This window comes from Miniopterus natalensis, chromosome 15 (genome assembly GCF_054644295.1).
Source record: "Miniopterus natalensis isolate mMinNat1 chromosome 15, mMinNat1.hap1, whole genome shotgun sequence".
Lineage (NCBI taxonomy): Eukaryota > Metazoa > Chordata > Mammalia > Chiroptera > Miniopteridae > Miniopterus > Miniopterus natalensis.
The window spans coordinates 4148335-4175751 of NC_142095.1; the positions used below are offsets into that span (position 1 = coordinate 4148335).

Genomic DNA, 27417 nt, shown 5'->3' on the forward strand with positions numbered 1-27417 from the left:
GCTTCCAGGATGATGTGTGTGTATGTGACAAATTTTGCCTCCAAGGAGGCCATCCCAATGGCCTTGAGCCAGTCTTCCAAAAGTTGTAACAGGATGGGCCAGGTCCTCGCTGGAGTTTGCAATGGGCCGGCCAGGATGAGAAGGGCCCAGCAGGGGGCACAAATGGGCCTCTGGAGAGAGAACCCTTCTGCCCAGCGGTTCCTCCCTCGGAAAGTCCAGGTATTTGCTAGCGAGGGAGTTTAGACTTGCCGAAAGCTTCTCAGCTTGGGGTGTGTCCAAGTACAGACCCGGGATATAAAGAAGGAAATGCGCCCTTGCTTGTGTACTTTTGCAGCCGACGTGCCCTCCTTTCAAAGCCGGGCTAGGTGTGGTGTCACCTCCACTTGCCGGTGCGTGTGTGTGGTGGGTGGCGGGGGTCAGGTTACTTGGCTTAGCGATGGCGTAAACCCAGCCCCAGCCCCAATGCCTGCGCTCTTCCCGCACAGCCCGAGGTGGGGGCCGGAAGGAGGGGTTGCCTTGTGGGGAGTCCTGGGCGGTGGGCAGGACCGGGCGAGGTGGGAGAGACGAGGCGCCCGGAGTTCAGGTAAACAGTTGGAGGAGGCCGACCCCGGAGCCCGGTACTGGAAGTGGAGGCGGAGGCTGGGGACACCGCGGCGCGGAGGCGGTGGCTAGCGAGCGGGCGGAGCAGGTGAGCGCGCGGGTCGCCCCCAGCGCTGGCCCGCGGGAAGAGGCCGGGCGCGCGCTGCGCCCACACCTGGGAGCGCGAGGCGCGACCCCCGCCCGGCCCCTCCCACCCCGGGAGGGCTCCCGATTCCAGCTCCGTCGGGGCGCGCAGGTGAGGCCGGGCGGGGCGGGGCGGGGTGGGGCGGCCCGCGTGCAGCGCTCCAGTCCCCGCCACCGCCGCGATCGCGGCGGCCGTGGCTACCTCCGGGTGCAGCCAGCCCCCCACCGGGGGCCCTCGGCAAGTGCGCAGCCTGCGGGGGATAGAATGCGGGGTCCCGGGCCGCTCGGGGCGCGCGCCCGGCTCGGTCGGCTGCTTCCGGCCTGGCCTGGGTGGCGGGCGGGGGGAGGGCGGCCCGGCGGGCGCGGGGGGAAGGAGCGGAGCCGGCCGGGCCGACGCGGCTTTGTCTCTTTTGTTCCCGGCGGTGGCAGCGCCGCGGCGGGAGGGGCGGGCGGCGGGCGCAGTTTTCCGCCCCTCGGTCTCCGGGTAACAGCTGCGGCTCCGCCAGACCCACCTCCGGGGGGCGGGGGGGGCGCAGCGAGGTCGCCGCGCGCAGATCCCGAGCCCGGAGCGGCCGGAGCCCGCCTCCGCGCGCTCGTCCCGCGGGGCCCGGCCGGGTGGTGAGTGCGGGCCGGGGGCCGGGGTGGTGGGGACCCGGCGCGGCGGCGGGCCCCCCGCGGGAAGGGCCTGGGGCCTCGATCCCGCGGGGCAGGGGCACCCCGGTGAGTGGTGGGCAGCTTGGGTCCTGAAAGTTGGGACCACACTTCTCCGCGCGAAGGGAAACTCTGGCGGCTCCGCCTGTAACGCGATTGGGAGACGGAGGAGGTGGAGCTGCTCCTCCGCGCCCCCTCCTCGCCGCGGCCGCCTCCGCCCGCGCCGGCCGGCCCCTTCCCCGCCCTCCCGAGACCACTGGTGGGGTCCCTGCCCGCGGCCCGGAGAGGAGGGAGGAAGGTCGGGGGAGAGCTGATGGGGAGGTCGCGGCTTCCCGCCTCGTAGCAACAGCCGTGCAGGCTGCGCTCGGTGAACCGACACATGCGGACTGGGCACCTCCCGCCACGCATCTGCGGAGGGGGACCCCCTTTTCGGTACACAGGCGGTTCTGGAGCCCTCGTGGGTGCCCGGTAAATGGTGGGTCCTCCCACCCCACGCCAACACACAGGCGGCAGGGCGAGCAGTGTGCACTACAGCTCTGTCAATGAGTAACTCTTCTCCCTGGTGGACCCAGGGAACCCGGCGGGAGCCAGGAAAGGAAAGGCCAGTTTCCCAGTAATGTCCAGGAGTCCGAAATGAGAGCTGGGTATGACCCTTCTCCAAGTGAGCAAGGGCAGAGTCGTGAGCCCCTTTCCTTGGTGAGGACAGCCCTGGAAGGGCCCAGGAGGTGCTTGCTCTTTGCAGATAGAAATTAGGCAGCCTTGGGCCCTGCCGCAGAGGTCCAGAGAAAGCTGGGCCAGAAGAGACCTCAGGCCGGGCCTGGGCACAGGTAGAGTGAGGCTTTGGCTGTGATCCTGGGTGGGGCCAGAGATCTGCGGAGTGGGCAGGAGATCCTGGCTATGCAAGTTGGGAACATGAGGCCTGGCTCCAAACCGTCCTTTTCAGTTGGCTCTGGCCTGCTCATTAATGAAAGTGGGGCTCACACCTTGTCCTCTGAGAGGCCAAGTAGCTCAGAGAGCCCCATATCTTCCCTACGGGCTGGGTTTCCTTGGCTATGAAATGGGGGTTGTTCTTACAAGGAGCACCTGCTTTGTGCTACCTGCCCTGTCCCAGTTGCTGGGGCCTCTGAATCAAAAGCCACACTCCCTGCCTTCCAGGAGCTTCAAGTTGAGTGGGAGGGTGGATCAGGGTGAAAAGTGGCCTTGGTTGGTGTCACTAATCCCGGGCATACACCACAGCATGTTTAATGGTCAGAGCAGTCTTGTTTCCCATTTGGCCCAAGGCAGAGCTGCAGAGCCACCACACGGAGTGGACTCAGCAGCCTAGGTGGACAGGGAAGGCTCCCGGGGGCGGGGGGGATGGTTGGGAGTGGAGTTAATGGGATAGAGGTGGAGTGGGCATTCCAGGCAGTGGGAGCAGCCGCGATGTCAGGGTGGAGCGCAATAGCCTACGGGTGAGGCATGAGGAGCATGCGTGGGAGAGCGCTGGCATATGATAGGAGAGGGCTGGGGCTGGAGGGGTTCGACCTTTATCACAGGCCCTAGGGTGCCCCAGAGACACCAGGGGGACAGGAGGGATATGCTCCTATTCTGCTTGGAGATCCTGAGAAGTAGGATTGACAAAGGGCTGGAGGCTGCTCTGTGGCCTGTGGCGGAGTTTAAGTGAAATAGGAGTGCCCAACGAGGAGGAGAAATTGTCACTGTCCTTTCCCTCCTCCCCCACCCGTGGTAAGAGGGGAAAGGGGAGGGGTTCTAGGCCCCGTTTCAGTGATCATTTCAGTGATGGAAGAAGCCTGCCGCTTTTCCCAGAGGGTCAGCCTCCAGCCTCCTCTGTGGCCCCACCAGGAGCTGTTCTGATCCCTGCCCATCTTCCTCTGGGCCACCCAGTTGTGATTTTACATTTGGGGAGTGTCTTGGTTGCTGCCCCTTGAGGGCTGGAGAACCTTGGCACACAGAAGGCTCTGAGCAAATGTTTGTAAGGGAATAAAGGATTCAATGTTGGTCTAACTATGGACCCTCTGCCCCAGGCACATCCCTGAGCAGGAGGTGGCAGGAGGGGAGAGAGCAGTAACCAAGTACAGGACGTGGCCTCTACCCATCCTCAGGCACACCCTGTCTTCCTGGAGCAAGAAACTCTCTTCCCTTAACCCTTGGAAACAAGGTGGGGGGCTCCTGGGAAGTCTGTCTTTGCCACAGTCCTGGGCTTCTGGCCGGGTTCATGACTCTCCCTGCTGCCCCCTTCCCCCACCCCCTTGGGTGACAAACAGAGGCAGCCTTGTTCCTGCTCCCATAGAGCTGCCCTGTTCTCTGCACACTAAAAATGGAAACCCCCAAGCTATTTTGGGAGCAGTGCCCAGCCAGGCTGTGGCCACGGCTCCCACTGGGCTGCTGGACCGTCCTTTGAGCCTTTGGCCCAGCCCCGCTCACTCTGGGGCAGCCTCAGGGACATGCCGTGGGAGGAGCTGACCTGGCCTGAGGGAAGCTCTCCCACAGGCAGACTGGCAGCTGGGTGGCAGGAGGGGCTGGGCAACGTGGCCTGGGCACAGGCAAGTAGAGGAAGTGTTTCATGGTCAGTGGTGTACGACCTGTCCCAGCATTTCACCAACCTTGGTTCTCCTGTCTGGGGACCACTGCGCCTGGGAAAGATGGTGTTGCCGTGGTTTCCTGGTCCCAGCAGGCCTTAGGACCCTCCCCCCCCCTTCTCCACACGAGATCCTGGCTGTGCTTTGACCTGCTGGAGAGGAAATAGCAAGAGATGCCTGGCTTCCATAGCCTTTTAGGACTTAGAGCTCAAAGCAGGGAAGTGTGCATGAGTCTGTATGGGGGTGTCTGAATGTGAGTGGAGGTGTGTATCTTTGGTATGTGGGTGTGACATATGCCTGTGCAAAGTGCGTGTTTGTACGCTGTGTGTGTTTCTGTGTAAGAACGTGCTCTCTGTGGATGTGTCTTTGTGCAGGTGGCTAAGTGTGAGTGGTGTGTCTGCCTGTGTTTCTTTGTGTACAGATTGTATCTGCATGTGTCTGTGTGTGTAAGCACCTGTGTGCTTGCACATGGATGTGTGCAAGCATCTGGTGGTATGTATGCTTCTCTGTGTGTGTGAGCATGTGTCTGCTTGTGTGCTGTGGCAGTTTGGACTAAGACAGCCCCTGGCCTCTATGGAGGTATGTACCTGGGTGCCTTGATGGGGTGGAGTTTGGACAGAGGGTGGAATGGGAGAGTGCCAAGAAGGGAGAAGGGGCTGCAGGGGGACAGGGCTGTGCTGGGTGCCCAACTGAGCCCTGCCAGTCCTTCCTAGCTGCCCTTTCCCAGGCCCTAAGGGTTCCTGGTTCCGCTGCCCTCCCCCTCCCTGTGTGGGCTCTGAGGAGGCGTCCCCTGTGGAATGTTTGGTGGCCGAGGGCCAGGCTGGGCCCAGTTCCACCAACAGGCTGGGCAGGGGGAAGGGGGTACCTCTATGCTGCCTCCACATGCCCAGCTTCATGCTCTGCTTTCTCCCTGGCTAGGTGACTCCTACACAGGTCATGCTGTTGTCTCCTGACCCAGCCGGCCCTGCCAGGTGAGCCTGACCTCACCCCTAGGCCTCTGGGAGTAGTGTGACTCCCACCTCTACTGGGAGTTCTCCAGGGTGGGGTCCAGTCCTTCAGGCCTCCTCCCTGGTGGCCTGAACCTCGCTCTCCTCTCCAGCCCTTTGGTTCTGTGCTTCTTACCCTTCTGGATTCCTGCCTGAAAGGCCCTTCCTCCAATTCTTGCCTTGCCCTAACATGCGAGTGGCCCTTGGGGCTGTACCCTCCCTCCTTCTGCCCAGGAGACTGACATCTGTGAAGAGGGGCCGCCCCTCCTGGGCTCTGTGCCCGTCCTTCCCATCACTTACTCTCTCCTGCCCCTTCTAGGCTCTGGTCCAGGGGGATGGGATGTTTCCCACGTCTTTGCCCCTCTAGCCCCTCTCGAACCCTGTGGTGGGTGACACAGGACAGTGCAGGGTGAGGGTGGGGTCAAGGTCTCCTGAGAGAATAGTGCTTGCAGAGAGCGTGCAGTGTTGAAGTTTCCAGGAAAGATCTCCTGATCTCTTGCTAGTAGTATGTGGTCCTGGCCCACAGTGCCTCTGCTCATCCCCCCCCCCCAAAGGTTAGGAGAGGCATTTTGGCAATGGCATAGCCCTATCCCTCACCAGAGACCCCATGTTACTCAGGTGGCCACATGAGCCCTGCTCCACCTCTCTTCCTGCCAGGTGACCATGCCTGCCCTCGGCCCAGCTCTTCTCCAGGCGCTCTGGGCCGGGTGGGTCCTTACCCTCCAGCCCCCTCCACCGGCTGCTTTCACTCCCAATGGCACACATTTGCAGCACCTGGCACGGGATCCCACCTCTGGCACCATCTACCTGGGGGCCACTAACTTCCTGTTCCAGCTAAGCCCGGGGCTACAACTGGAGGCCACTGTGCCCACTGGCCCTGTGCTAGATAGCAGGGACTGCCTGCCGCCTGTGGTGCCCGATGAGTGCCCTCAGGCCCAGCCCACCAACAACCTGAACCAGCTGCTCCTGGTGAGCCCAGAGGCCCTGGTGGTGTGCGGGAGTGTGCACCAGGGCATCTGTGAGCAGCGGGGCTTGGGGCAGCTTGAGCAGCTGCTGCTGCGGCCAGAGCGGCCCGGGGACACCCAGTATGTGGCTGCCAATGACCCTGAGGTCAGCACAGTGGGACTGGTGGCCCAGGGCTTAGCTGGGGAGCCCCTCCTGTTCGTGGGGCGGGGATACACCAGCAAGGGGGTGGGGGGTGGCATCCCTCCCATCACCACCCGGGCCTTGCGGCCACCGGACCCCCAGGCTGCCTTCTCCTATGAGGAGACGGCCAAGCTGGCCGTGGGCCGCCTCTCGGAATACAGCCACCACTTCGTGAGCGCCTTCGCACGTGGGGCCAACGCCTACTTCCTGTTCCTGCGGCGGGACCTGCAGGCGCAGTCTCGAGCCTTTCGCGCCTACGTGTCCCGTGTGTGCCTCCGGGACCAGCACTATTACTCCTACGTGGAGCTGCCCCTGGCCTGCCAGGGTGGCCGCTATGGGCTGATCCAGGCGGCAGCCGTGGCCACGTCCAGGGAGGTGGCCCGGGGGGAGGTGCTCTTTGCAGCCTTCTCCTCGGCCGCTCCCCCCGCTGTGGGCCGGCCCCCGTCGGCGGCCGCGGGGGCAGCCGGGGCCTCCGCCCTCTGCGCCTTCCCTCTGGACGAGGTGGACCGCCTTGCCAATGTCACCCGCGATGCCTGCTACACCCGGGAGGGCCGCACCGAGGACGGGGCCGAGGTGGCCTACATTGAGTATGACGTCAATTCTGACTGCGCACAGCTGCCTGTGGTGAGTCCCAGCGCCCACCCGGCTCAGAGGCCGCGGGCCAGGCACGCACTGCCAAGCAGCTGCCCAGGAGCCCGAGGGGCGCTGCTGATGGTGTGGGGGCTGATCGGGTCAACGGGAGCTACTTGCTTCGTGTCCGGGTGCTGGAGGGGTACCTACATGGCATTCAGGGGGACAGAGCCATCGGGTGGGCTTGGACTGGGCGCCGAAGGGGTGGCATTTGTGTTAAGTGGATTGACAGGGTGTTTGGGGTTCTGGGGTATGGGACAGCCACCTAGTAGGACCTGTTCTTTCAGGTTTTTGAGCAAGAGGGCAGGTGAAGTTGAGAATTGTTTGACTCTAGCCTCAGGATAGATTTAAAAAGGGAAGAAACTGCACATGGTGGGACTGAGTCAATGAGAAGTGGCGGGGCCCAGGTGCGTGGTCTTGGGGACAGTGGTTCAGGAAAAGGCTGAACTTATGCATCCACTGAAAGAAGCAGCTCCCAGGCCGGGGATGGGCAAAGGTGGGGCCCCAGACAGGTGGGGATCAAAAGAGGAGGAAGGAGCTGCTGGAGACTATCTGAGGCAGCTGGAGATAAGGCACCAAGGCAGGGTTAAGGATGTGGCTGTGGGAGATGTTATCAGGGAGGGCTGGCAGAGAGCCTGGGGGCAGGGGTGAGGTTTTCCCAGGAGGCCAGCAGAAAAGACAGAATTGTTCATGGAGAACTGGCAGCGAACCAGGGAAGGCAATGGGGTTGTCCCGGAGGATGGGGCAGGGAGGTTATCCACGGAAGGCCTTACTGGTGCTTCCTGCTGCCTGCAGGACACCCTGGATGCTTATCCCTGTGGCTCAGACCACACACCCAGCCCTATGGCCAGCCGTGTCCCCCTGGAAGCCACGCCAATTCTAGAGTGGCCAGGGGTTCAGCTAACAGCTGTGGCAGTCACCATGGAGGATGGACACACTATTGCTTTCCTGGGTGACAGTCAAGGGCAGCTGCACAGGGTGAGTCCACAGGAAGTACTGGGCCCTGCCCCAAGGTCTGGAGGGGACAGGCTGCTGGGGACCCAGCCTGGGCAGAGCTACCCCTGTGACCCCTTGGCCTGGGATATGGCATCATGACATGCCCCCAGCCCCAGGTTGGGAGAGATGACCTGGGCTCTTCTTCGTAGGGTTGGGTTGTGTTTAACTGTGATCCCCACCCCTTCTGATCCCCCCTTCTGCCCCCAGGGCTGGGTGGTGTGACCTGCACTGCCTATGAGGAAATCTACCTGTAAATTGCTTCATTGTGGGGGAAGGGGGACCTTGGGCCTATGGCCATGGACTTGCATCCCAGACCTTATGGTTTCTGATCTCAGGTGTACTTGGGCCCAGGATGTGATGGCCACCCATACTCCACACAGAGCATCCAGCAGGGGTCTGCAGTGAGCAGAGACCTCACCTTTGATGGGGCCTTCGAGCACCTGTATGTCATGACCCAGAGCACAGTGAGTGCCAGGCGAGAGCTGGGGCCTGGCTGCTGGGAGGGGCCTTGGGCTGGGCCAGGGACCCATATGAACCCTAGTGTTTAGATGGCTGGCCTCAAGTCCTCTTTGCTGTCTCAGCTTCTCAAGGTTCCTGTGGCCTCCTGTGCTCAGCACCTGGACTGTGCATCTTGTCTTGCTCACAGGGACCCATACTGTGGGTGGTGTGTGCTTCTTGGCAGGTCAGTACTCCACGGACTCCCGACCCAACCCCAGCCCCAGCCCGAACCCCAGCCTCATGCCCTCAGTGCTCCTGCATCATTGCCCTGTCCAGGATTCCTGGTCCTTGACCCTTGACTCTGACCCCCTGACCCTTGTATGCCCCAGTCCCCCACTCCATCCTGCTACCCTGGGTATCGGTGCCTTGCCAGGGCACACCCAGCCTGGTGTCATAGCCCAGCTGAGGATACTACCCAGATCTCCAGGGCTGTAGGTGTCCCTGCCCCATGAACTTCCAGTGGCCCTGACACTGTCCATTCTTGCCTAGGTGCAGTCGCCGTTCTGAGTGCTCGAGGGGCCAGGGCCCAGAGCAATGGCTGTGGAGCTTCCAGCCTGAGCTGGGCTGTCTGCACGTGGCAGCCATGAGTCCTGCCAACATCAGCCGAGAGGAGAGGAGGGAGGTGAATGACCGGAGCAGGCGGATCCCTGGCCATGGGTTGACACGTTTTTTTTGTTAAATATGTCTCTTGATTTCAGAGAGAGGAAGAGAGAGGGAGAAAGATAGAAACACCAATGATGAGAGTCATTGATTGGCTGCCTCCTGCACATCCCCTACTGGGGATCGAGCCCACAACCAGAGCATGTGCCCTGATTGGGAATTGAACCCCGATCTCCTGGATCCTAGGTCGATGCTCAACCGCTGAGCCACACAAGCCGGGCAGCAACACCTTAGATTTGGTGTCAGGTGCACTAAATACCACAGGGCCTTGCACAGTTCACTTCTCTTGGGGCCTTGCTTTCTCTGTTAGTAACCAGGCCAGAGGGTTCCGTGAAAGCCCAGGGGCTGGTGGCCACTGACATTTGCCTGTGTTGGGTGCCCCATAAGCAGAAGCCCTGATCTGCTGCCCAGTGTCTCTGACAGCGTGTCCTGTCCTCTCGGCAGGTTTTCCTGTCAGTGCCTGACCTACCTCCACTATGGCCTGGGGAGTCATATTCCTGCCACTTTGGGCAATACCAGAGTCCTGCCCTGCTGACCAGCTCTGGTGTGATGTGCCCCTCCCCAGCCCCGAGTGAAACCCCAGCACTGCCGAGAGGAGCCGGTGGGTGAGAGAAGGGGCCAGCCCTGGGCCTGGGAGCCCTGCCTGCCTCCCAGGGGTGTGGTTGGGGTGAGGTGTGAATTCATGCCAAGAGCCCAGAAGGGACACCTTTCTCTGAGTCCTCCCACTAGTCCTCAAGCCCCTAAAGTCCCAATTTTGTTCCCAGGGGACTATATCCCCCAACCCTGAGTACCCTTCCCAGATTTGGGTGCTAACCCCACTCCATGTGGCCTCGGGACATTGGCTTGGGGTCTGAAAATCCCTCCCCACTCCTCAGCGCTGGCCCTCTCTCCCCCCCTTTGCAGACCACATTTCTGTGAGTGTGGAGCTCAGGTTTGGCTCTGTCGTGATTGCCAAAGCCCCCCTCTCCTTCTATGACTGTGTGGCTGTCACTGACCTCCACCCGTCTGCACAGTGAGTCCCTCACCCTGACCCCCAGGCCCAGGGCTGCCCTGTGATGCCTCCATGGTGCCCGTGCCCCATGGCTGTGCTCTGTGCAGGTGCCAGGCCTGTGTGAGCAGCCGCTGGGGGTGTAACTGGTGCGTCTGGCAGCACCTGTGCACGCACAAGGCCTCGTGTGACTCCGGGCCAGTGGTGTTCAGCCAACAGGTGAGCGTGACTCCGGGCTGGGCCACATGGGGGGTTTGGGGTCCTCTGGTAAGCATGTCTCTGATGGCCCGGGGTCTGTGTGCCTGCCTGCCCATGTGAGGCTCCATCGTGAGCACCTGAGCTGCTGTGTGCGACAACTCACTGGAGAAGGCTGCCCACCGTCCGGGAGAGGACGTTTGTAGCTGAGCGGCAGGGAGGTCTGGGCCTTGTGCCCCACCTCAGCACAGAGGCCCGGAGCCTGCCCTCCCCTCCTCTCCTTTGGAGAATTAATGGGCTGTTTTTGTTTCTCTTTCCCTTGGTCTCCTTTCCTCTTAACACATCCTTTGCCTGCCTGCTGCCTGCTCCCGCGCCCGCCTGCTGAGTGGCCCCTCCTGTCTTTCTCTGCCTCCCCCTCAGAGCCCGCTTCTCTCCCCAGCCTCTCCTGCCAAAGATGCACCCACCCCCTTCCCACCTGCAGCCCCCAAGGCCACGGCCACCCCTGCTCCTGACACCCTTCCCGTGGACCCTGGGGCTCCCTCCTCAGCCACAGCCTCAGATGTCCTACGTGGGGCCAGGCCATCCCTGCTCAGCCCCTCAGGGCCATGGGGAGGTCCCAGCCCCACACCTGCCTCAGCCTCCACAGAGTCACCCCTCCACGAGGAACCCCTCCCTCCCAGCCCCCTGGACAGACCTGGAACCACTGTCCCTGCTCTCACTGACTTCCAGCCCACGGCTATACCCGAGGAACTCTTGGCCCCCCACCCATCATCCTCAGATGCAGTGGCACTGCCCCCTGCCCCTGCAGACCCTGGCCCTGAGGCCCTCCCCTCCGAGGCACCCCTGGACCAGCCCCCCAGCACTGCTCCCGCCACCACTTTCCCAGGGGCCACTGGCTCCACGAAGCCCGCTCTGGACTGGCTCATGAGAGAAGGCGGCGAGCTGCCCGAGGCTGACGAGTGGACGGGGGGTGACACGCCCGCCTTCTCCACTTCCACCCTCCTCTCAGGTGATGGAGACTCGGCCGAGCACGAGGGCCCCCCCGCCCCCCTCACTCTCCTGTCCAGCCTTGACTACCAGTACGACACACCCGGGCTCTGGGAGCTGGTGAGGCCCAGCCCAGGAAGGAGGCCTGGGGGGGGACTGGGGCGGGTGCAGCCCCTTGCTCGCCTTGCGGTTCTGCATCAGCAGGGATCAAAGGGCAGGGTGGGGACCGCAGCCCCACGCCAGCCTGGCCCCTGGGCTTCTGTGTGGGAAAGGACCGCGGCGACAGGGTGGCCTCCATAGCCTGCCTTGCTCTTGGTGCCTGCAGGAAGAGGTGAAGTGGGGGGCAAACTCCTGCCCCTGTGTGGAGAGTGTTCAGGGCTCCACACTGATGCCAGTCCACGTGGAGCGGAAAGTACAGCTGCTGGGCAGGAACCTGCGCCTCTTCCAGGTGAGTGTGTCCTGCTTGCAGGTGTCGTGGCCTTGGCTGTTGGCAAACTATATACAAGTCCAGGGGAGCAGGAAGAGGGCATGGGCCCAGGTCTCAGACCCAACCCAGGGGCTGTGCTGGGGTCCCTACGGGGCTCCCCAGGCCCAGCTTCTGAAGCTGCCCCGACAGCCTTGTCTTCTGCCCTCAGGACAGCCCGGGAGACAATGAGTGTGTGATGGAGCTAGAGGGCCGCGAGGTGGTGGTTGCGGCCCAGATCGAGTGTGAGCTGCCTCCAGATACCCGGTGCCACATCATGTGCCAGCAGCACCAGGTGCAGATCTCAAGTGCCTGGGTGGGCATGGGTGCCCTGGCCACAGGCTGGCCAACCACAGGTGGCTGCACCGCACTCATCCCAGCCCAGGTTCTGACCCTGTGACCCGTGGGAGTCTGGGCACCCCATCTCTGACCTCTCATCATGTGTCCCATAGGGTCCCTGTATCCCAGCTCTGACCTCTCACTCAGTGGCCCTACCAGGTCCCTACACTCCAGCTTCACCTCTGGCCCTGTGTCCCTGAGGGGTCTTGGTAGTTCTGACCTCTGACTCTGTGGTCTCATGGGTTCCCTGCACCCCAACCCTGACCTCTGACTTTGTGTTCCCATAATGAGTCATTTTGGTCCACCCCCTCCCCAGGCCTGCTGCCTCCCCCAGCCCCAGACTCTGACCCCACTCCTATTTCTCCAGCTCAGCTATGAGGCTCTGCAGCCCGAGCTCCGTGTGGGGCTGTTTCTGCGCCGGGCCGGCCATCTGCGTGTAGACAGTGCAGACGGGCTGCACGGTGAGCTGCTTGGGGCTGCTGGGGCTGCTGGTGGTGACAGGGCTCTCCCAGGCCTGCCTCTCACATCCGTCTCTGCCTCCCCCAGTGATACTGTATGACTGTTCTGTGGGACACGGAGACTGCAGCCACTGCCAAACTGCCATGCCCCAGTATGGCTGTGTGTGGTGCAAGGGGGAACGTCCACAGTGCGTGGCTCGGGAGACCTGTGGTGAGGCTGAGGCTGTGGCCACCCAGTGCCCTGCGCCGCTCATCCACTCGGTGTGTTGAAACGCTGGCGCATCTCTCTCACTGCGACCCTTGGAGGGAGGGTGGGCTGCTGTGGGTCCGGGGTCCCAAAGAGGGGAGGCTGGGCCTGTCTGTCCATGCTGCCTGGGTCAATAGGTGGGTAGAGGTGAGCAGTCCTTGTCCTGGAACAGGTGGAGCCACTGACTGGGCCTGTAGACGGAGGCACCCGTGTCACCATCAGGGGCTCCAACCTGGGCCAACATGTGCAGGACGTGCAGGACACGGTCAGGGTGGCTGGAGTGCCCTGTGTGGTAGACGCTCAAGAATACGAGGTCTCCAGCAGGTGAGCTGGCTGGACCAACTGGAGCATGGCATACCCTGTGGGCTCCATGGTGGGCTTTCCTGCTCAGGGGCGCCCACGCAATACTCATCTGCCCTCCCCTGTCCCTCTTTCCTTGGTTCTGGTCACCATGCTTCAGTGCTGGGGTTGCTGTCACACACAGACCTGCAGCTTCCTGACCTGGGCTGCTGCTGGGTCATTCCTAGGCCGAGGGCCTGGTCACTGCCTAGAGCTGACAGGTGACTCTGCTCCCTGGCTCTGCCTAGGTTTCAGGGTGACCATGGATATAGTTGTGGCAGCAGGATCTTCAGATCCCATACAGCTGTGCTCAGGGGCTGCCCTTTCCCCTGACTACCCTTCTTCCCTGAGCACTGTCCTGGTCAGGCTTCTCTAAGGAGCAGGTTTGCGGCGGACCTGCTGAGTGCCAGGATCCTCCATCCAGTCCCGGGACCCCTTTGCCTTCTCAGGCTCGTGGCCTACAGAGGTTCTGGCTCCTACTAACCTGGCTGGGAGTTGCAGGGTCCCCAGAGTGCATACATGGGCCACTCCCAAGGAGATATCCACAATCAGTCCCAAACCAGCTGAATAACAGAGTTACCTGGGAGCCTGCTCAAACCACCACAGAGCAGATCCTTAGACTCAGCGTGGAGATCTGCATCTGTGGCCAGTGTTGGGCCAGGAAATCTGTGTTTTAAACAAGATTTTGCTAGAGCATATAGTTTCCCCTAAATGGTTTATGACTGAGAACTCTAGGTGACTGTCTAGACTGTTAATGATTCTAGAACCACAAGACTGAAGTGGTTTATAAGTGATTAAAATGTATTATGGCGGAAGCCTCTGCTGGGCAGTTTACACATCGCTTGTTCTGTTTTCTCAGTGACCGTAACAGTGTCATGGAGTTAAGCCACTGCAGGCTTCACATTGTGCAAATGAATTTGCCCTGAGCTTCTGTTTTCTGGCCAGGACCCAGTGTTTTCTTAGATTGCTCACTTTCCGTTCATGTTTATCCCCAGACCTGATGAGAGGCTTTCAGGGACTTTTTTTTCCACGAGGAAATCAACTTTCCACCACTTTGCGAGTGGGGCTGTGCATGCGTGATGGTGGCCAGCAAGGCGCATGCGTTAGCTCAGCAGCTTGCCCCACAACCTGCCCTACAGGGCTCTTTTGTAAATCTGTGCCACACAGAAATTCTTCCTTGTTAGGGGCTCGGGTTTGACCTGAATGGTTGAAACCAGGAGTGTTAATTCCCAGATTCCAGCCTCCTGGAACGCTGTAGTTCTCTCCAGAGCAAGAGGACTTCTGTCAGTCTCATGGAGGGTGGGAGTGGGGAGACTGCCTGACCAAGTGGGGCAGGGAGGGCAGCCTGGGTGGTCTGAGGGGCCCTTGGTATCGCCTGGCACTCCAGCCTTCCTCGTGCCCACAGTCTCGTGTGCATCACTGAGGCCAGCGGGGAGGAGGTGGCAGGCACTGTGACAGTGGAGGTGCCAGGAAGAGGACATGGCGTCTCAGAGCACGACTTTGCCTATCAGGTGCCTGACTGCTGATCCCCCCCCCCCAGCTGCCAATGGGCCACCCCCTCTGGTGGCTCCTCCCAGCCCATCTGGTTTCGCCCTCCTAGACTTCCCAGCCCAGGGCCTTTTTGTCTCCCTCAGGCTCCCCCACCTCTGTTCCTGGCCTGACGCCCGGCTGTCTATCCCTGTCCCCCTTTCCACAGGACCCAAAGGTGTATTCCATCTTCCCCTCACGAGGCCCCAGAGCCGGGGGCACCCGCCTAACCCTGAACGGCTCCAAGCTCCTGACTGGGCGGCTGGAGGACATCCGAGTGGTAGTTGGAGACCAGCCTTGTCACCTGTGAGGGCCGCTTCCCCATTGTGCAAAAGTCCATGCACTCCAGGGTGGGATACTGGGGAGAACAGAGGTGGCCAGGGCCAAGTCTGCTCCATCAGGTGGCCAGGCCCTCCCGAAGCTGGGGCTGTCGTGGGAGTGTAGCCTGCAGGTCTCCCGCGGAGATGGCAGTCAGCCCTGAAGGGAAGTGAGCTGAGGCTTGAGTGGGTCCCCTGTCCTGGAATCATCCCTCCTTCCCCTGCCACGTGGACTCCTCCCAGCTCATCACGTGCCCCTCTGGGCAGCCTGGCCTACCTCCCACCCTGCCTCCCTTCCCCAGGCTGCAGGGCCAGCAGGCGGAGCAGCTGCGATGTGAGACCAGCCCACACCCCACACCTGCCGTACTCCCCGTGGCTGTGCTGTTCGGGGCCGCTGAGCGGAAGCTTCAACACAGCCAGTTTGAGTACACGTCAGACCCCAACGTCACCTCTGCAGGCCCCACCAAGAGCTTCCTCAGGTGCTGGGTCGGGGCCGGCTGCGTGGCGTGTGGGAGGGAGGTCTCTGCAGGTCCAGTACCCGTGGGGTTTGTAGGGCTGGGGGGGGAGGGCTGGGACTCACGCTGCTGGGGAGAGGGCCTTGGGCTGAGGCTGGGGCTGAGCCAGCCTGGCTGAGGCTGGGCTGTGCTTTAAAGCCTGGTTCTTGCAGTCATATGTAGCTCACGGGCTGTGTTGCAGTGGAGGGCGTGAGATACAGGTCCATGGCCAGAATTTGGATGTGGTACAGACACCAAGAATCCGGGTGACTGTCTCGCCAAGAGCACTGCAGCCGGGCCAGGGGCTCGGGCGGAGGCGCCGCGTGGTCCCCGAGACAGTGTGCTCCCCTGGAGCCTCCTGCGGCAGCCATCGAGTAGGACACCCATGGGCATCCCCTGCCTGTGCTGGGCTGTCACCCACCCCACCCCACCCCCGCCCTGAGGACACCGTGGGTGGTGGGTGCCACCCTTGTGGGCCCCTTCCTGCAGCCCTCCGCTGACCCTCCCCTCGCCCCCCCAGTTTGAGGAGCCCTGCCGCGTGAACTCGTCCCGGCTCATCACGTGCCGCACGCCTGCCCTCCCGGGCCTGCCCGAGGACCGCTGGGTCCAGGTGGAATTTATCCTCGACAACCTGGTCTTTGACTTCGCCACGCTGAGCCCTACCCCCTTCTCCTATGAGGCTGACCCCACTCTGCAACCCCTCAACCCTGAGGACCCCACCACGCCGTTCCGGCACAAGCCCGGGAGCGTGCTCTCTGTGGAGGTACTGCTTCTGCTCAGACGGGGCAGTGCCCGGGACCCTCCATTTGGCTGGACAGTATTGCTGTGTGGTGGAGGGGTGGGTGACCTCCGAAGGGGGGGTGACTGCAGAGCAAGGGCCAGTGGACGCACCTGGTGCCTCACCCTTCATGTGGGAGGGCTGAGGGGGCTGGCGGGGGGTGCCTAGCCTGATGCCTGGCAGGGCCTGGCTCCTGACATACTCCATGGCAGGCATCTGAATGACAATATGTAAATGGCTTGGCACACACATTAGGTGGGTGGCATGGCACACAGTAGCTGCCTGGGCTGGTGCCCATTTGAGAGCCTGACTCATGCAGACACACACTTGGCATGTGTTCTTACACATGCAGTAGGTGGGCAACCCATTATCACCGACCCAGTGGAGCCAGCAGACATAGTAGGGGCTGTGGCTTTGGTAGGCAAGTGGGCACAATTTAGGATAACTCTCTAGTCTTTAGACTTTTAGCTCTGGTAAAGTTAAGACTTGAGAAAGAATGATAGGGAAAGGCACAGCAGGGTTGGGACGGGGATTGGCAGCTTGGAAGTCACCCATGGGACTGCCACCCACATACAGGGGAAGAGGCGCTGAGGCACCGTCAGCCCTGCTCCTGGGAGTGGGTCTCAGGACCATTCCTCCCACATTTGGGGAGATAGGATCTGAGTGGCCACCAGCTCATCCCCCCAGGGCAGATTCTGAGTGACTGATCAGTGACCTGTGTTCCAGGGTGAGAATCTGGACCTTGCAATGTCCAAGGAGGAGGTTGTGGCCATGATAGGAGTCGGGCCCTGTGTGGTGAAGACGCTGACCCGGCACCACCTGTACTGCGAGCCCCCTGTGGAGCAGCCCTTGCCCCTCCAGGAGGCACCTGATGCTCTGCCTGAGTTCATGGTCAGTGGGCAGGCCCTGGGCTGGGCCAGGCACTGGGCGTGTGCTGAAGCCTTGCTCATGGGTGGCTTCCCCGTGCAGGTGCAGATGGGGAACCTGCGCTTCTCCCTGGGCCATGTGCAATATGATGGCGAGAGCCCCGTGGCTTTTCCCATGGCAGCCCAGGTGGGCTTGGGAGTGGGCACCTCTCTTCTGGCTCTGGCAGTCATCATCATTGTCCTCATGTACAGGTGGGTGCCACCAGATGTGGCTGGGTTGGGAAGGGGCAGATTAGACTAGGTGTCAACACACTTCCTATAAAGGGCCAGAGAGTAAATATTTTAGGCTTCTTTGGGGTCAGGTGGTCTCAGTGGCAACTGCTCAGCTCTGCCATTAGAGTGTAAAAGTAGCCATAACCAGTATGCAAACACATGAGTATGGCTGTGTTCCAACAGATCTTTAAGTTTTTAAAAAATTTTTTATTGACTTTAGAAAGAGGAAGGGAGAGAGAATCATTGATTTGCTGTTCCACTTACTGCTGCATTCATTGGTTGATTCTTATATGTGCCCTGACCCAAGACTGAACCTGCCACCTCGGCATAGCAGGATGATGCTCTAACCACTGAGATACCCGGCCGGGGCCCCAATAAGTCTTATTTATAAAAACAGGTCATGGTTATTTGGCCTGATTATAGTTTGCTGATCGTTGTGCTAAATTGTCCTGGGCTAGACAAGACATAGGTGGGTATGAATTGCCTGGGATGGGACAGGCTAAATTATTTTGGGCTAGGCCTTGGCTTGGCTGGGCATGGCTGGGTCCGACTGTTGCCTAGGCAGGCCTGGGCCAGGTGGCACCCGCAGGGGCTCCGTCCTCCTCCAGCCTTTCTCGTCCTGCCCTTGGTACTGAGCAGGAGGAAGAGCAAGCAGGCCTTGAGGGACTACAAGAAGGTCCAGATCCAGCTGGAGAACCTGGAGAGCAGTGTGCGGGACCGCTGCAAGAAGGAGTTCACTGGTAAGGCTGCAGAGAGGGGTCCCCAGGCTCCTAAGCCTGCTGCCATCACATGGGCTGAGCGCCCAAACCTGGCCCCTTCTGCTCAACAGACCTTATGACCGAGATGACGGATCTCACCAGTGACCTTCTGGGCAGCGGCATTCCCTTCCTTGACTATAAGGTGTACGCTGAGCGGATCTTCTTCCCTGGGCACCAGGAGTCACCCTTGCACCGGGACTTGGGTGTGCCTGAGAGCAGGCGACCTACTGTGGAGCAGGGGCTGGGGCAGCTCTCCAACCTGCTCAACAGCAAGCTCTTCCTCACCAAGGTGCCAGCCCTGCCCTGGCCCCACCCTGGCTCCCCCACCCCTTCTCCATCCCCAGGTTTCTGAATCGGCCCCTCCCTCCCACCCAGTTCATCCACACCCTGGAGAGCCAGCGCACCTTCTCAGCTCGGGACCGTGCCTATGTGGCGTCTCTGCTCACCGTGGCGCTGCATGGGAAGCTGGAGTACTTCACGGACATCCTCCGCACCCTGCTCAGTGACCTGGTGGTCCAGTATGTGGCCAAGAACCCCAAGCTGATGCTGCGCAGGTCTGTGTGGGTGTTGGAAGCAGTAGGGGCCAGGTGGCTTTGCACATCTGGAGCCAGGAGATGAGTCAGGACTTCCAGGACCTGGGAGTCTACAGAATAGAGAGCCTTGCAGCCCCGCCTGCTGACCCTGCCTCCCTGCCCCACTTTCCTGTCATCCCAGGACAGAGACCGTGGTAGAGAAGCTGCTCACCAACTGGATGTCTATCTGCCTCTATACTTTCGTCAGGGTGAGGAAGGCAGAGGTGGATGGGGCTCCCCTTCAGGGAGGGGCAGTCTCCAAACCATGCAGCCACTGGCCCCCGCGCAGCTTGTGCATGCCTGCCCAGAATGTCCTCAGTCACCTTAAGCCTCCTGTAGCCTACATCCGGTCCCTTTCCCCAGCGTGGGTCGTGTCCCATACACCTCTGCCCCATGCCTGTCACCTGCCCCAGGGGCTCTAACTGCCTGCCACTCCCCCAGGACGCAGTAGGGGAACCTCTGTACATGCTCTTCCGTGGAATTAAGCATCAAGTAGATAAGGGACCAGTGGACAGCGTGACTGGCAAAGCCAAATACACCCTGAATGACAACCGCCTTCTCAGAGAGGACGTGGAGTACCGTCCCCTGGTGAGGGAGTGTGTGTGCGTATGTGTGTGCGCGGGAGTGTCAGTCTCGGTGGGGTGAGGAAGGTGAGCGTGTGTGATTGTGGCTGGCTGTGCCTGGGGATAGAACCAGCTGGACCTCTGGGAAAGAGACCTTTAGACTAACTTAGCAGGACAGAATCCTGAGGATAGGGTCTCAGAAGGTCCTCAGGCTTGGGAGGGGGTCAGAGTGGCCACAGCCAGGTCTGGGGAGCAGCCCACACTGCCTGGGACAAGTCCCAGTGCTTACTGCCCAGGGCCTGAGTGTTCGCCTGGCCATGGTCTCATTGTCCTGTCCGGGTGATGTGCCCACCAGGCTGGGAGCCACCCTGCAGATGTCCCTCTGGGTTTGCTTTCCCCTTAGTGACCTACCCAGAGTTCCTTTGGGAAAATCCCAGTCAGGCTTCACCAACTCTGCTTGTCTGTTAGGCTGGTGGGAATGAGCCTCAGGTGCCTCAGCCTTACCGGCTGAGTCAGCAATCTGGGGACCCAAGTTAAGAGGGACTTGTGCTCACTCATTTTTTACCATATACCCCATAGATATTTACGAGAGCTCTGTGCTAGGTACTGGGGCCACAGTGGAGGGAGCTGCTGATGGCTTCTCATGGGTTGTCCCTGTCCTTGGCCTGTGTCTTCATCATCCTTCGTGTGGCATGAGCCCTGACTGCTCCCATGTGTCCTGTGTAGACCCTGAATGCGCTGTTGGCTGTGGGGCCCGGGGCAGGAGACGCCCAGGGCGTGCCCGTGAAGGTCCTGGACTGTGACACCATCTCCCAAGCCAAGGAGAAGATGCTGGACCAGCTTTACAAAGGAGTGCCTATTGCCCAGCGCCCAGACCCCCGCACCTTGGATGTTGGTGAGAGCGGAGGGGAAGGGTGGCTTGGGGACCTGAGCCAGAGCTGGGCTGGGCTGGTCCTGGACCTGCTCTGCAGGCAGCTGTCGCTCAGTTCGGGTGGGGGCAGAGCTGGGCTGTAGAGTGATGACCTCTCACCTGGTGAGGGGCACCTGCTCCTGGTCTTCAGAGAGGATGGGTGGGGCTGCCCCTGCTGGAGGGCCTATGTCCCCGTGGAGGAAGAAATAGGTTCCAGGGTGTCCTGGAAGCCCTGGTCCAAGCCCCACCTTGCCCTTGCAGAGTGGCGGTCTGGCGTGGCTGGGCATCTCATTCTTTCTGACGAAGATGTGACTTCTGAGGTCCAGGGTCTGTGGAGGCGCCTGAATACGCTGCAGCATTACAAGGTGGGGTGGGTGGAAGTTGGAGGAGGGGTGAGGGGTATGGTGGGGGTGGCTGGTGGAGGGTCACCAGCTGTGGTCAGCAGGTCCCAGATGGAGCAACTGTGGCCCTGGTCCCCTGCCTCACCAAGCACGTTCTTCGGGAAAACCAGGATTATGTGCCTGGAGAGAGTGAGTACTTCCCACCCCCACCGCCGCCCTCTGCCCTTGCTTTGCGCAGTCATGAGGAAGGGAACTCTGGACCTCAGGGTGGGCTCATGTCTACTTTCACTCCACCCAAAAACGCCTTCCCCAGGTGCCCCCACCTCTGGGAGTTGGCAGAACCCCAGAGCTCAAGGGAGGGGGCACCTGATGAAGGGTGACAAGTGGTGGGGACTTGGCACAGGGACGCCAATGCTGGAGGATGTGGATGAGGGGGGCATCCGGCCCTGGCACCTGGTGAAGCCAAGCGAGGAGCCAGAGCCTCCCAGGCCGAGGAGGGGCAGCCTTCGGGGCGGGGAGCGTGAGCGAGCCAAGGCCATTCCTGAGATCTACCTGACCCGCCTGCTGTCCATGAAGGTGGGTGGGGTCTGGGCTGGGGCAACAACATCCACTTGTGGGAATTGGGGGTGGTGTGGGGCTCACACAGGACTAGTGCCATGTGTCTGGGGCTGAGGTCCCGGTCCCCTTGCTGACCACACCTGTGCTTCCCACCCCCTGCAGGGCACCCTGCAGAAGTTTGTGGACGACCTGTTCCAGGTGATTCTCAGCACCAGTCACCCCGTGCCCCTCGCTGTGAAGTACTTCTTTGACCTGCTGGATGAGCAGGCCCAGCAGCATGGCATCTCTGACCAGGACACCGTCCATATCTGGAAGACCAACAGGTGGGAGTGGGGCCCGCAGGCCGGGTGCGCAGGGCCTCCCCTGCCTCTGCAGCTCGCTCACGGCCCCGCCCGCCCCGCCCGCAGCTTGCCGCTGAGGTTCTGGATCAACATAATAAAAAACCCGCAGTTTGTGTTCGACGTGCAGACGTCTGATAACATGGATGCGGTGCTGCTGGTCATCGCGCAGACCTTCATGGACGCCTGCACCCTGGCGGACCACAAGCTGGGCCGGGTGAGTGGGCTGGGCTGGGGTTGGGGGACATGGAGGTCATGGGTGGGGCAGGGCAGAGTGGTCCAGGGGTGGGCGGTGCTATAACACACACAGATTCCAGGCTGTCCCAAGAATGTCAAGGAGGAGGGCTATGGCAGGTCTGTGCCTCCAGGCCCCAGGCCAGGCTTTGTCCCTGGCTCCCTAGGAGGTGCCTCATCCTTCAAGCAGAGCAAGGGCAGGTGCTGGCGCTGATTCACAGGGTTAAGACGTGGCCGCCAGTGCAGCCTGTGGGGTTGGCAGGAGGCCAGGACCACTAGGTGAGGGCTTACCCTGGGGGTGATGGAAGCCACTGGAGGTCTAGAAACGGGATGGGGTGGGTGGATGTCAGACTTGAGTTAGGCGGAGCCTTCTGGCAGTTGTGTAGTGGGTGGACTGGAGCCTGAAGTCCACAGAGGAAGCTGGGCTGTCCTTGGGATGAGTAGTGGCCAGGTTCAAGGTGGACAAGAGGGTACAGGGCAGGCAGACACTGTGGGTTGGATGTAGGGGATGAAGAAGATGGAGGGGTCATGGGGGATCCCCGGGCTCCTGGTTGGAGTGAGCTCAGACTTGGAGGAGGTGAGCCCAAGGCGATGGTGGGGCCACTGGGCGGTTTCCAGGCGGAGATATGGATTCTGCGATCGCAGGGCAGCTCCAGGCTGCCTGGTGCATTTGGTTTCTGAGCGTGGTGATGTCTGCCTGCCCCATGTAGACCAGAAGGGAGAGCCTGGGGGCGTGCCAGGCGTGGAGGGAGGTGTGACCAGGGTAGCTGGGAAGCTGAGAGAAGTTCTCAGGGCTGTCTGGTAGCACAGAGGGTGGGGTTGTGTTGTCACTGTAGTCAGAGCCCAGAGAGTCCCATGACCTATATGAGGTCACCCAGTAGGCAAGGCCCTCACAGGTCCACGACTGGGCTCTGCTTAGTCCAGACCCTGGCAAAGTTACCCTTTGACCTCTTGAGAGAGAGAGCTCTACACCTCTGTGAAGAACAGTGGAAAGTTCCACTCCAGTGCAGTCTTTTTGAACTTTTGCTCTGCCTGCAATGAGCTAAACACCTCAGGGCCACAGCAGGACCCAGGGGCCACCTCCATGGTACATGCTATGGTTTTCTTTTCAATCTTCACACTGCCTCCCCTTCCCAGCAAAACTTCAGATGCTTCCTGGGTAGCTCAGGAATGATCCAAACCAGGAGCGCCAGGTGTCTCCCACAGAGAAGGGATGCACCCTGCCTCGGCCCAGGGCTCCTGTCAGGAGGGCGCAGCGCAGTCTCACCCCAGCCTCCCAGCAGCGTCCGGATGAGGCAGCAGGTCTAGAGAATGGAAGCCTGCTTCCCAGAGCCCACAGTCCCTGGGCCGAGCTGGGAGTGGCCCTCAGTTCAGTGGGAGAGGATGTGTCTGGGTGTTGTGAAAACTGTGGGCTCTGATTTCAGAGATTTGCTTCAAATCCCAGCTCAGCTACTTGAGAGGGAGTTGGCCTGGGCAGTTGACTTCATTTCCTGGTCAGTTTTGTGATTTTTGGAATGATCACATGGGGAATGGATAGCACGTGGAAAGCAGCAAGGGCTGTACACAGCACTGGCCTCTGCTTGCCCTGCATGCCAGGTTCCCTGTAGGTCCAGGTGCAGGCATTCAAACTGAGAAATGACCTTGGAGCAACCTGAGGAGAAGCTCCAGGGGACGAAGGCAGGGACTGGGCTCAGTGGAAGGGAGGGAATGGAGGAGGTTCTTGCAGAAGGAGATGGGCTAGGGTGACCAGCCATCCCTGTTGCCTGGGACTTGGGGCTTTTAAAACTGAAACAGTGCTGGGGAAGTTGGGATGGTTGAACATGCTCACGGCTCTCATCCTTCGTTCCCCTTTCCCCTGCTGGCACCCAGGACTCCCCCATCAACAAACTTCTGTATGCTCGGGACATCCCCCGTTATAAACAGATGGTGGAAAGGTATGAGAGGGCAGGGGAAGGGCCTGGAGGGGCAAGGGTGGACAGATCGGCGGGTATTTACAGCTGAGGTCCTGGGGTGGCCCGGGGGGGGTGAGGAGTGGGTTTGTGTTCCCAGCAGCTGCTGTCTCCACAATCTCTGGCAGGTACTACGCAGACATCAGACAGACCATCCCCGCCAGTGATCAAGAGATGAACTCCATCCTGGCTGAGCTGTCCCGGGTACGTCCCTCCTTCTGCTTCTTGGGTTAAGCACAGGCCTCTTGCCATGATGATCCCGTCCCCTTCACACTGCTTTGCAGAGAAATTTTGGGGACCTCAGCAGAATGTTTCAGTTGACACTTTAAAAGACCAGAGCTCCCAACATTTCATCAGCAAGCAGCAGGGGGCCTGTCTCGACAGCCGCCATCTCGCCTGACTCAGCGGGGTTCTGGGATGCCCGAATCCCTCGGTCGGGTCTGTGGATCACAGCCCTGGGGAGGCGAGGTTATGGGGACTCAGTGCGGACTCCCTGTGTTGGCCCTCGTGGGCCTTCTGTTGCTCCGCTTCCCCGGGTGGTGTGGACATGCTCCACCTACTCCTGAGCAGCCCAGCACCAACCCCAGGAACTTATAAACTGTTTCTGAAGCGATGATCGCAGCCTTGGCAATAACAGAAGCTATGATTTGGGGGTGTTTCTGTGTGAGGTGCTTTGGTTATCTTCTCGTTTGACCCCCATAAGAGTTCCACAAGTTAGGTGATATCCACTCCTTTGTCCCGAGGTGTCCCTACGGAGGCGCCTGGGTGTGAGCGCAGGGAGGACTTGAGTGAGATCAGAGCATCTTTCCCTCTTGGCTCCACAATCACCTGGGATGACACAGCATCCCAGCCGGAGCCCCGAGAGGGACAGAGGCAGACCTGGGGTCTCTCCACCAAGGAGGCCCCTTGGCCCGTCCTGTCCTGTCCTCGTTGAGCACGCCTGACCTGGGATCCCCCGTCTGTAGAGGGGCTCTGCTTCCTACTGCAGGGCTCGTCCCTTCCTCCACCTCCCAGGCCCCCTGCTCCCCCACCCCTTCCCTGGGTTCTAGGCCTCCTCTGGTGGCTGGCGGCACCCCTCTGTCATCTTTCTGTTCCCCCTAGAACTACTCTGGAGACCTAGGGGCACGAGTGGCCTTACATGAACTCTACAAGTATATCAACAAATACTATGACCAGGTGGGCAGAACCCTGGGCCCTGGCTGGGGGTGGGGGTGGGGTGGGGGATGGATGTGGGAGGGTGTCTGGCCCTGTGATTCTCATGGGCGGCCTTCGGGTCTCCCCCTGGCACAGAGTAGGGGAGGGGCTGGGTTCTGGGCTTGGAAGCACTCTTCAGACATGCTTCCCGGTATCGGCTGTGCTCTTACCTGTCCCCACCCAGCACCCGGGCTCCTCTGCAGGGCTCCCAGGTGTGGTGGTGGTGATGGGTGGCTAGGGATCTGCCAGGGCCTGGAGATGGTATATAGGATGTGTTGGGAGGGACACACAGCTGCCATCCCCACCCTGACCTTGCCTTGCTCAGATGCCTACCCTATGGGTGGCAGCATACGGTGCACGGCCACCCCTGTGGCTGCGGGCCCAGCTGGGCAGCATGGGCTGCCAGAGAGGAGGGTCTAGGCACAGGGCCAGGGGTGAGTGAGGTCACAGCTGTCTTTCTGGGGGATTCTTGGGCTGGACTTCAAGATCAGAGCGCCCATCAGTCAGCCTCCTGAGTGTCTGCCCAGATGTTTGGGTGGCATCAGGACATGGCCGGTGCTGCTCAGAGATAAGGAGCCTGCCCCAGGCCTGGAGTGAGACAGTCTTTTAACAAAAGGAGTGACGCACAGTGTGAAGTCCAGGCGCTTGCTCCAAGTGGTGGGGGCCGTGGTGTGGGGGAAGCAGGGGACACGGCGGGCAAGCCCCTCCTGGTTCCCACCGTTCTCTCTGTGGCGGCCCCCATTTGTGGTCAGAATCTGTCTCCCCACCCACGAGCCCCACAAGGGCAGGATCACATCTGTTGTCGTCGGGTCCCTGCTCCTTGCCCAGCGTCTGGCACATGGGAATTCAGGAAATGCTTGTTGCCTGGTGGGTGGGGGAGCAGGATGGCTGTCGCAGGGCCTCCAGGGGGCGTGGGGAGAAGGCTGGCGTGGCAGGCGGGGCTGGCCTCCACAGAAAACATGCCCCCGGAGGAGCTGGGTGTCTGTTACCATGAGCGCTCAGTGCTTCAGTGCCCGCCTCACTGGCCCTTAAAGCCGGACCCACTGCATGTTCCGCCCTCCCACTGGCGAGGCCCTGAGGTCACGCAGGAAGTAGGGAGGGTGCCCTGGTTGTCCCCCGTCCCTGAGGAGGCTGTTGAAGTCTGCCACAAGGCCAGGAGGTGTCCCTGACGGGTGGCCTCTGCCTTTCAGATCATCACGGCTCTGGAGGAAGATGGCACCGCCCAGAAGATGCAGCTGGGCTACCGGCTGCAACAGATCGCAGCGGCCGTGGAAAACAAGGTCACCGACCTGTAGGCCCGCGAGCCCTGCGTCGCCTCGGCGCCACCTGGCAGCCCTGGGGCCTCGGGGAGACCGCCTTCGTAGATGCCTGTAGTGCCTGACCAGCAGAGTTAGTGAAGGTGGCCCTGTCTCCTGGTGGCTCTGGCTGGGCCCTGCTGGACTCGCCTCGCAGGCCTGCGGCTGTGAGGCTGATGGGGTGGCTCTCGCCTGCTCCCCGAGCCCAGTGACCCTGTGGGCTGCTTTCTGTGATGTCAGTCTGCGGGGAGTCGGTACGAAGGGCTTCCAGAAAGTGGCTGGAAGGGCCTCCAGCCGCGGGGGAGGCTGCACTGTTTCTGAACACCGGCCTTTATCTCTCGGGACTCCAAGAGGAAGGAGAAGGGCCCCAGCTGTCCTGTCCTCCCCTCCACCCGCCCCGACCTCAGTTTAGCCGCCTCCGGCCTTTGCTGCTGCCACGATCCTAGGTCCGAGAGACGAACACCTTTTCTAGGTCACTGTGAACTGACCCCTCAGAAGGGTTGACTGCCTTAGGGCCTCCCTGGCTCCGAGGCAGCCAGTGGTGATGGGCATCTGCTGCAGGGGGGCCGTGGGGAGAGTGGTGGCCACACTGACCAGCTCTTCATTAAAAGATAACACACTGCGTGGCGTCTGATGTGTGGGCTCCACCCAGCCCCTCAGTTAGAAGGGGGGTGCCAGCTGTGTCTGGCAGGCACCCAGGGTGGTGGGAGAGGTAGTGGGACTGGCACCCTGGGGGAGGTCTCATGGCCCCGAGTAATGCTGCAGATTGCAGGGCTGGCTGGGCTCTCCCCAGCTCTGGGGCAGAGCTGGCTGGAGTCAGAGATGCCCTGAAGGAAATGAGAGCCTCATCCAGGACGGGACTGGGGAGGTCTGCGACTGAGGTGGCGGGGTCTGCAGTGTCCGGGGGGTGCCTTATCTGCAGTTGGAGTGTTCTGACTCCTCCACTCGTGTGCCATTTGTCTGGAAAGGGACTGGGAAAGGATGGCATCATTGCAGTCAGCACAGGCAGAGTGGTTCACTGGGTCCTTTCCCACGGTCCTGTTCCTGAGGTCCGCCCCACCCCCAGCCTGGGATGTTCTAAGGGGCTCCTGGATTCTGGGTTGTCTTCTAAGTCAAGGCACCTTGGGTGGGGGCTCCTAACCCAAATGTCTGCCTGCATGAAGGACACCTTGTATGGTTTTCCTGATCTGTAGCTGGAGGTGAGCTTCGAGGCTGTCTTCCTGGGTCTCATGTTGCTGGCTGGGTCTATAGGGCTGGGGATTGATGTCCCTCGACTGAGGCCACCCAGGCCAGCCTGGGGCCCTCAGGGTCTTCACAAGGCTCTCCCCCGTGGCTCTGCCTACTCCCATAGCCCAGACCCCAAACTGCCGGTTAGCTGATTGATAATGCGTCATGGATCTTCCTTTTAAAGTGTTCCGTCTTAATTAAGGATGATGGTTTTTATCCAGTTCCATTTACCAGAGATTGTGGTGTTTGAAAGAAATTTCTTTCTTTTTTAAAAGATATTTTTATTGATTTCAGAGAGAGGAAAGGAGAGATCGAAACATCAATGATGAGTCATTGAT

At 60.8% G+C, this 27417-nt stretch overlaps 1 protein-coding gene across 2 annotated transcripts; it reads left to right on the forward strand.

Moving 5' to 3' along the window:
• Nucleotides 1-599: 599 nt before the first annotated feature.
• Nucleotides 600-26474, forward strand: PLXNB1 (plexin B1). Of its 2 annotated transcripts, none has more exons than XM_087824778.1 (38): nucleotides 600-688; nucleotides 4872-4924; nucleotides 5597-6709; nucleotides 7511-7693; nucleotides 8047-8175; nucleotides 8293-8393; nucleotides 8699-8831; nucleotides 9314-9470; nucleotides 9773-9881; nucleotides 9968-10076; nucleotides 10473-11159; nucleotides 11365-11487; nucleotides 11675-11797; nucleotides 12209-12302; nucleotides 12388-12560; nucleotides 12719-12870; nucleotides 14291-14396; nucleotides 14582-14718; nucleotides 15032-15208; nucleotides 15426-15597; nucleotides 15744-15986; nucleotides 16728-16892; nucleotides 16971-17119; nucleotides 17780-17880; nucleotides 17970-18187; nucleotides 18274-18452; nucleotides 18613-18679; nucleotides 18912-19058; nucleotides 19760-19928; nucleotides 20205-20308; nucleotides 20389-20473; nucleotides 20688-20860; nucleotides 21005-21165; nucleotides 21250-21397; nucleotides 23284-23348; nucleotides 23492-23567; nucleotides 24465-24539; nucleotides 25748-26474. In XM_087824778.1, the coding sequence occupies exons 3-38, from the start codon at nucleotides 5603-5605 to the stop codon at nucleotides 25850-25852; spliced, it is 6402 nt and encodes a 2133-aa protein (XP_087680904.1). In that variant the 5' UTR covers nucleotides 600-688; nucleotides 4872-4924; nucleotides 5597-5602; the 3' UTR covers nucleotides 25853-26474. The 2 variants fall into 2 exon arrangements, with proteins under 2 accessions (XP_087680904.1, XP_087680905.1); XM_087824779.1 differs by lacking the exon at nucleotides 600-688 and adding an exon at nucleotides 2883-4532.
• The last annotated feature ends 943 nt before the right edge of the window (nucleotides 26475-27417 follow it).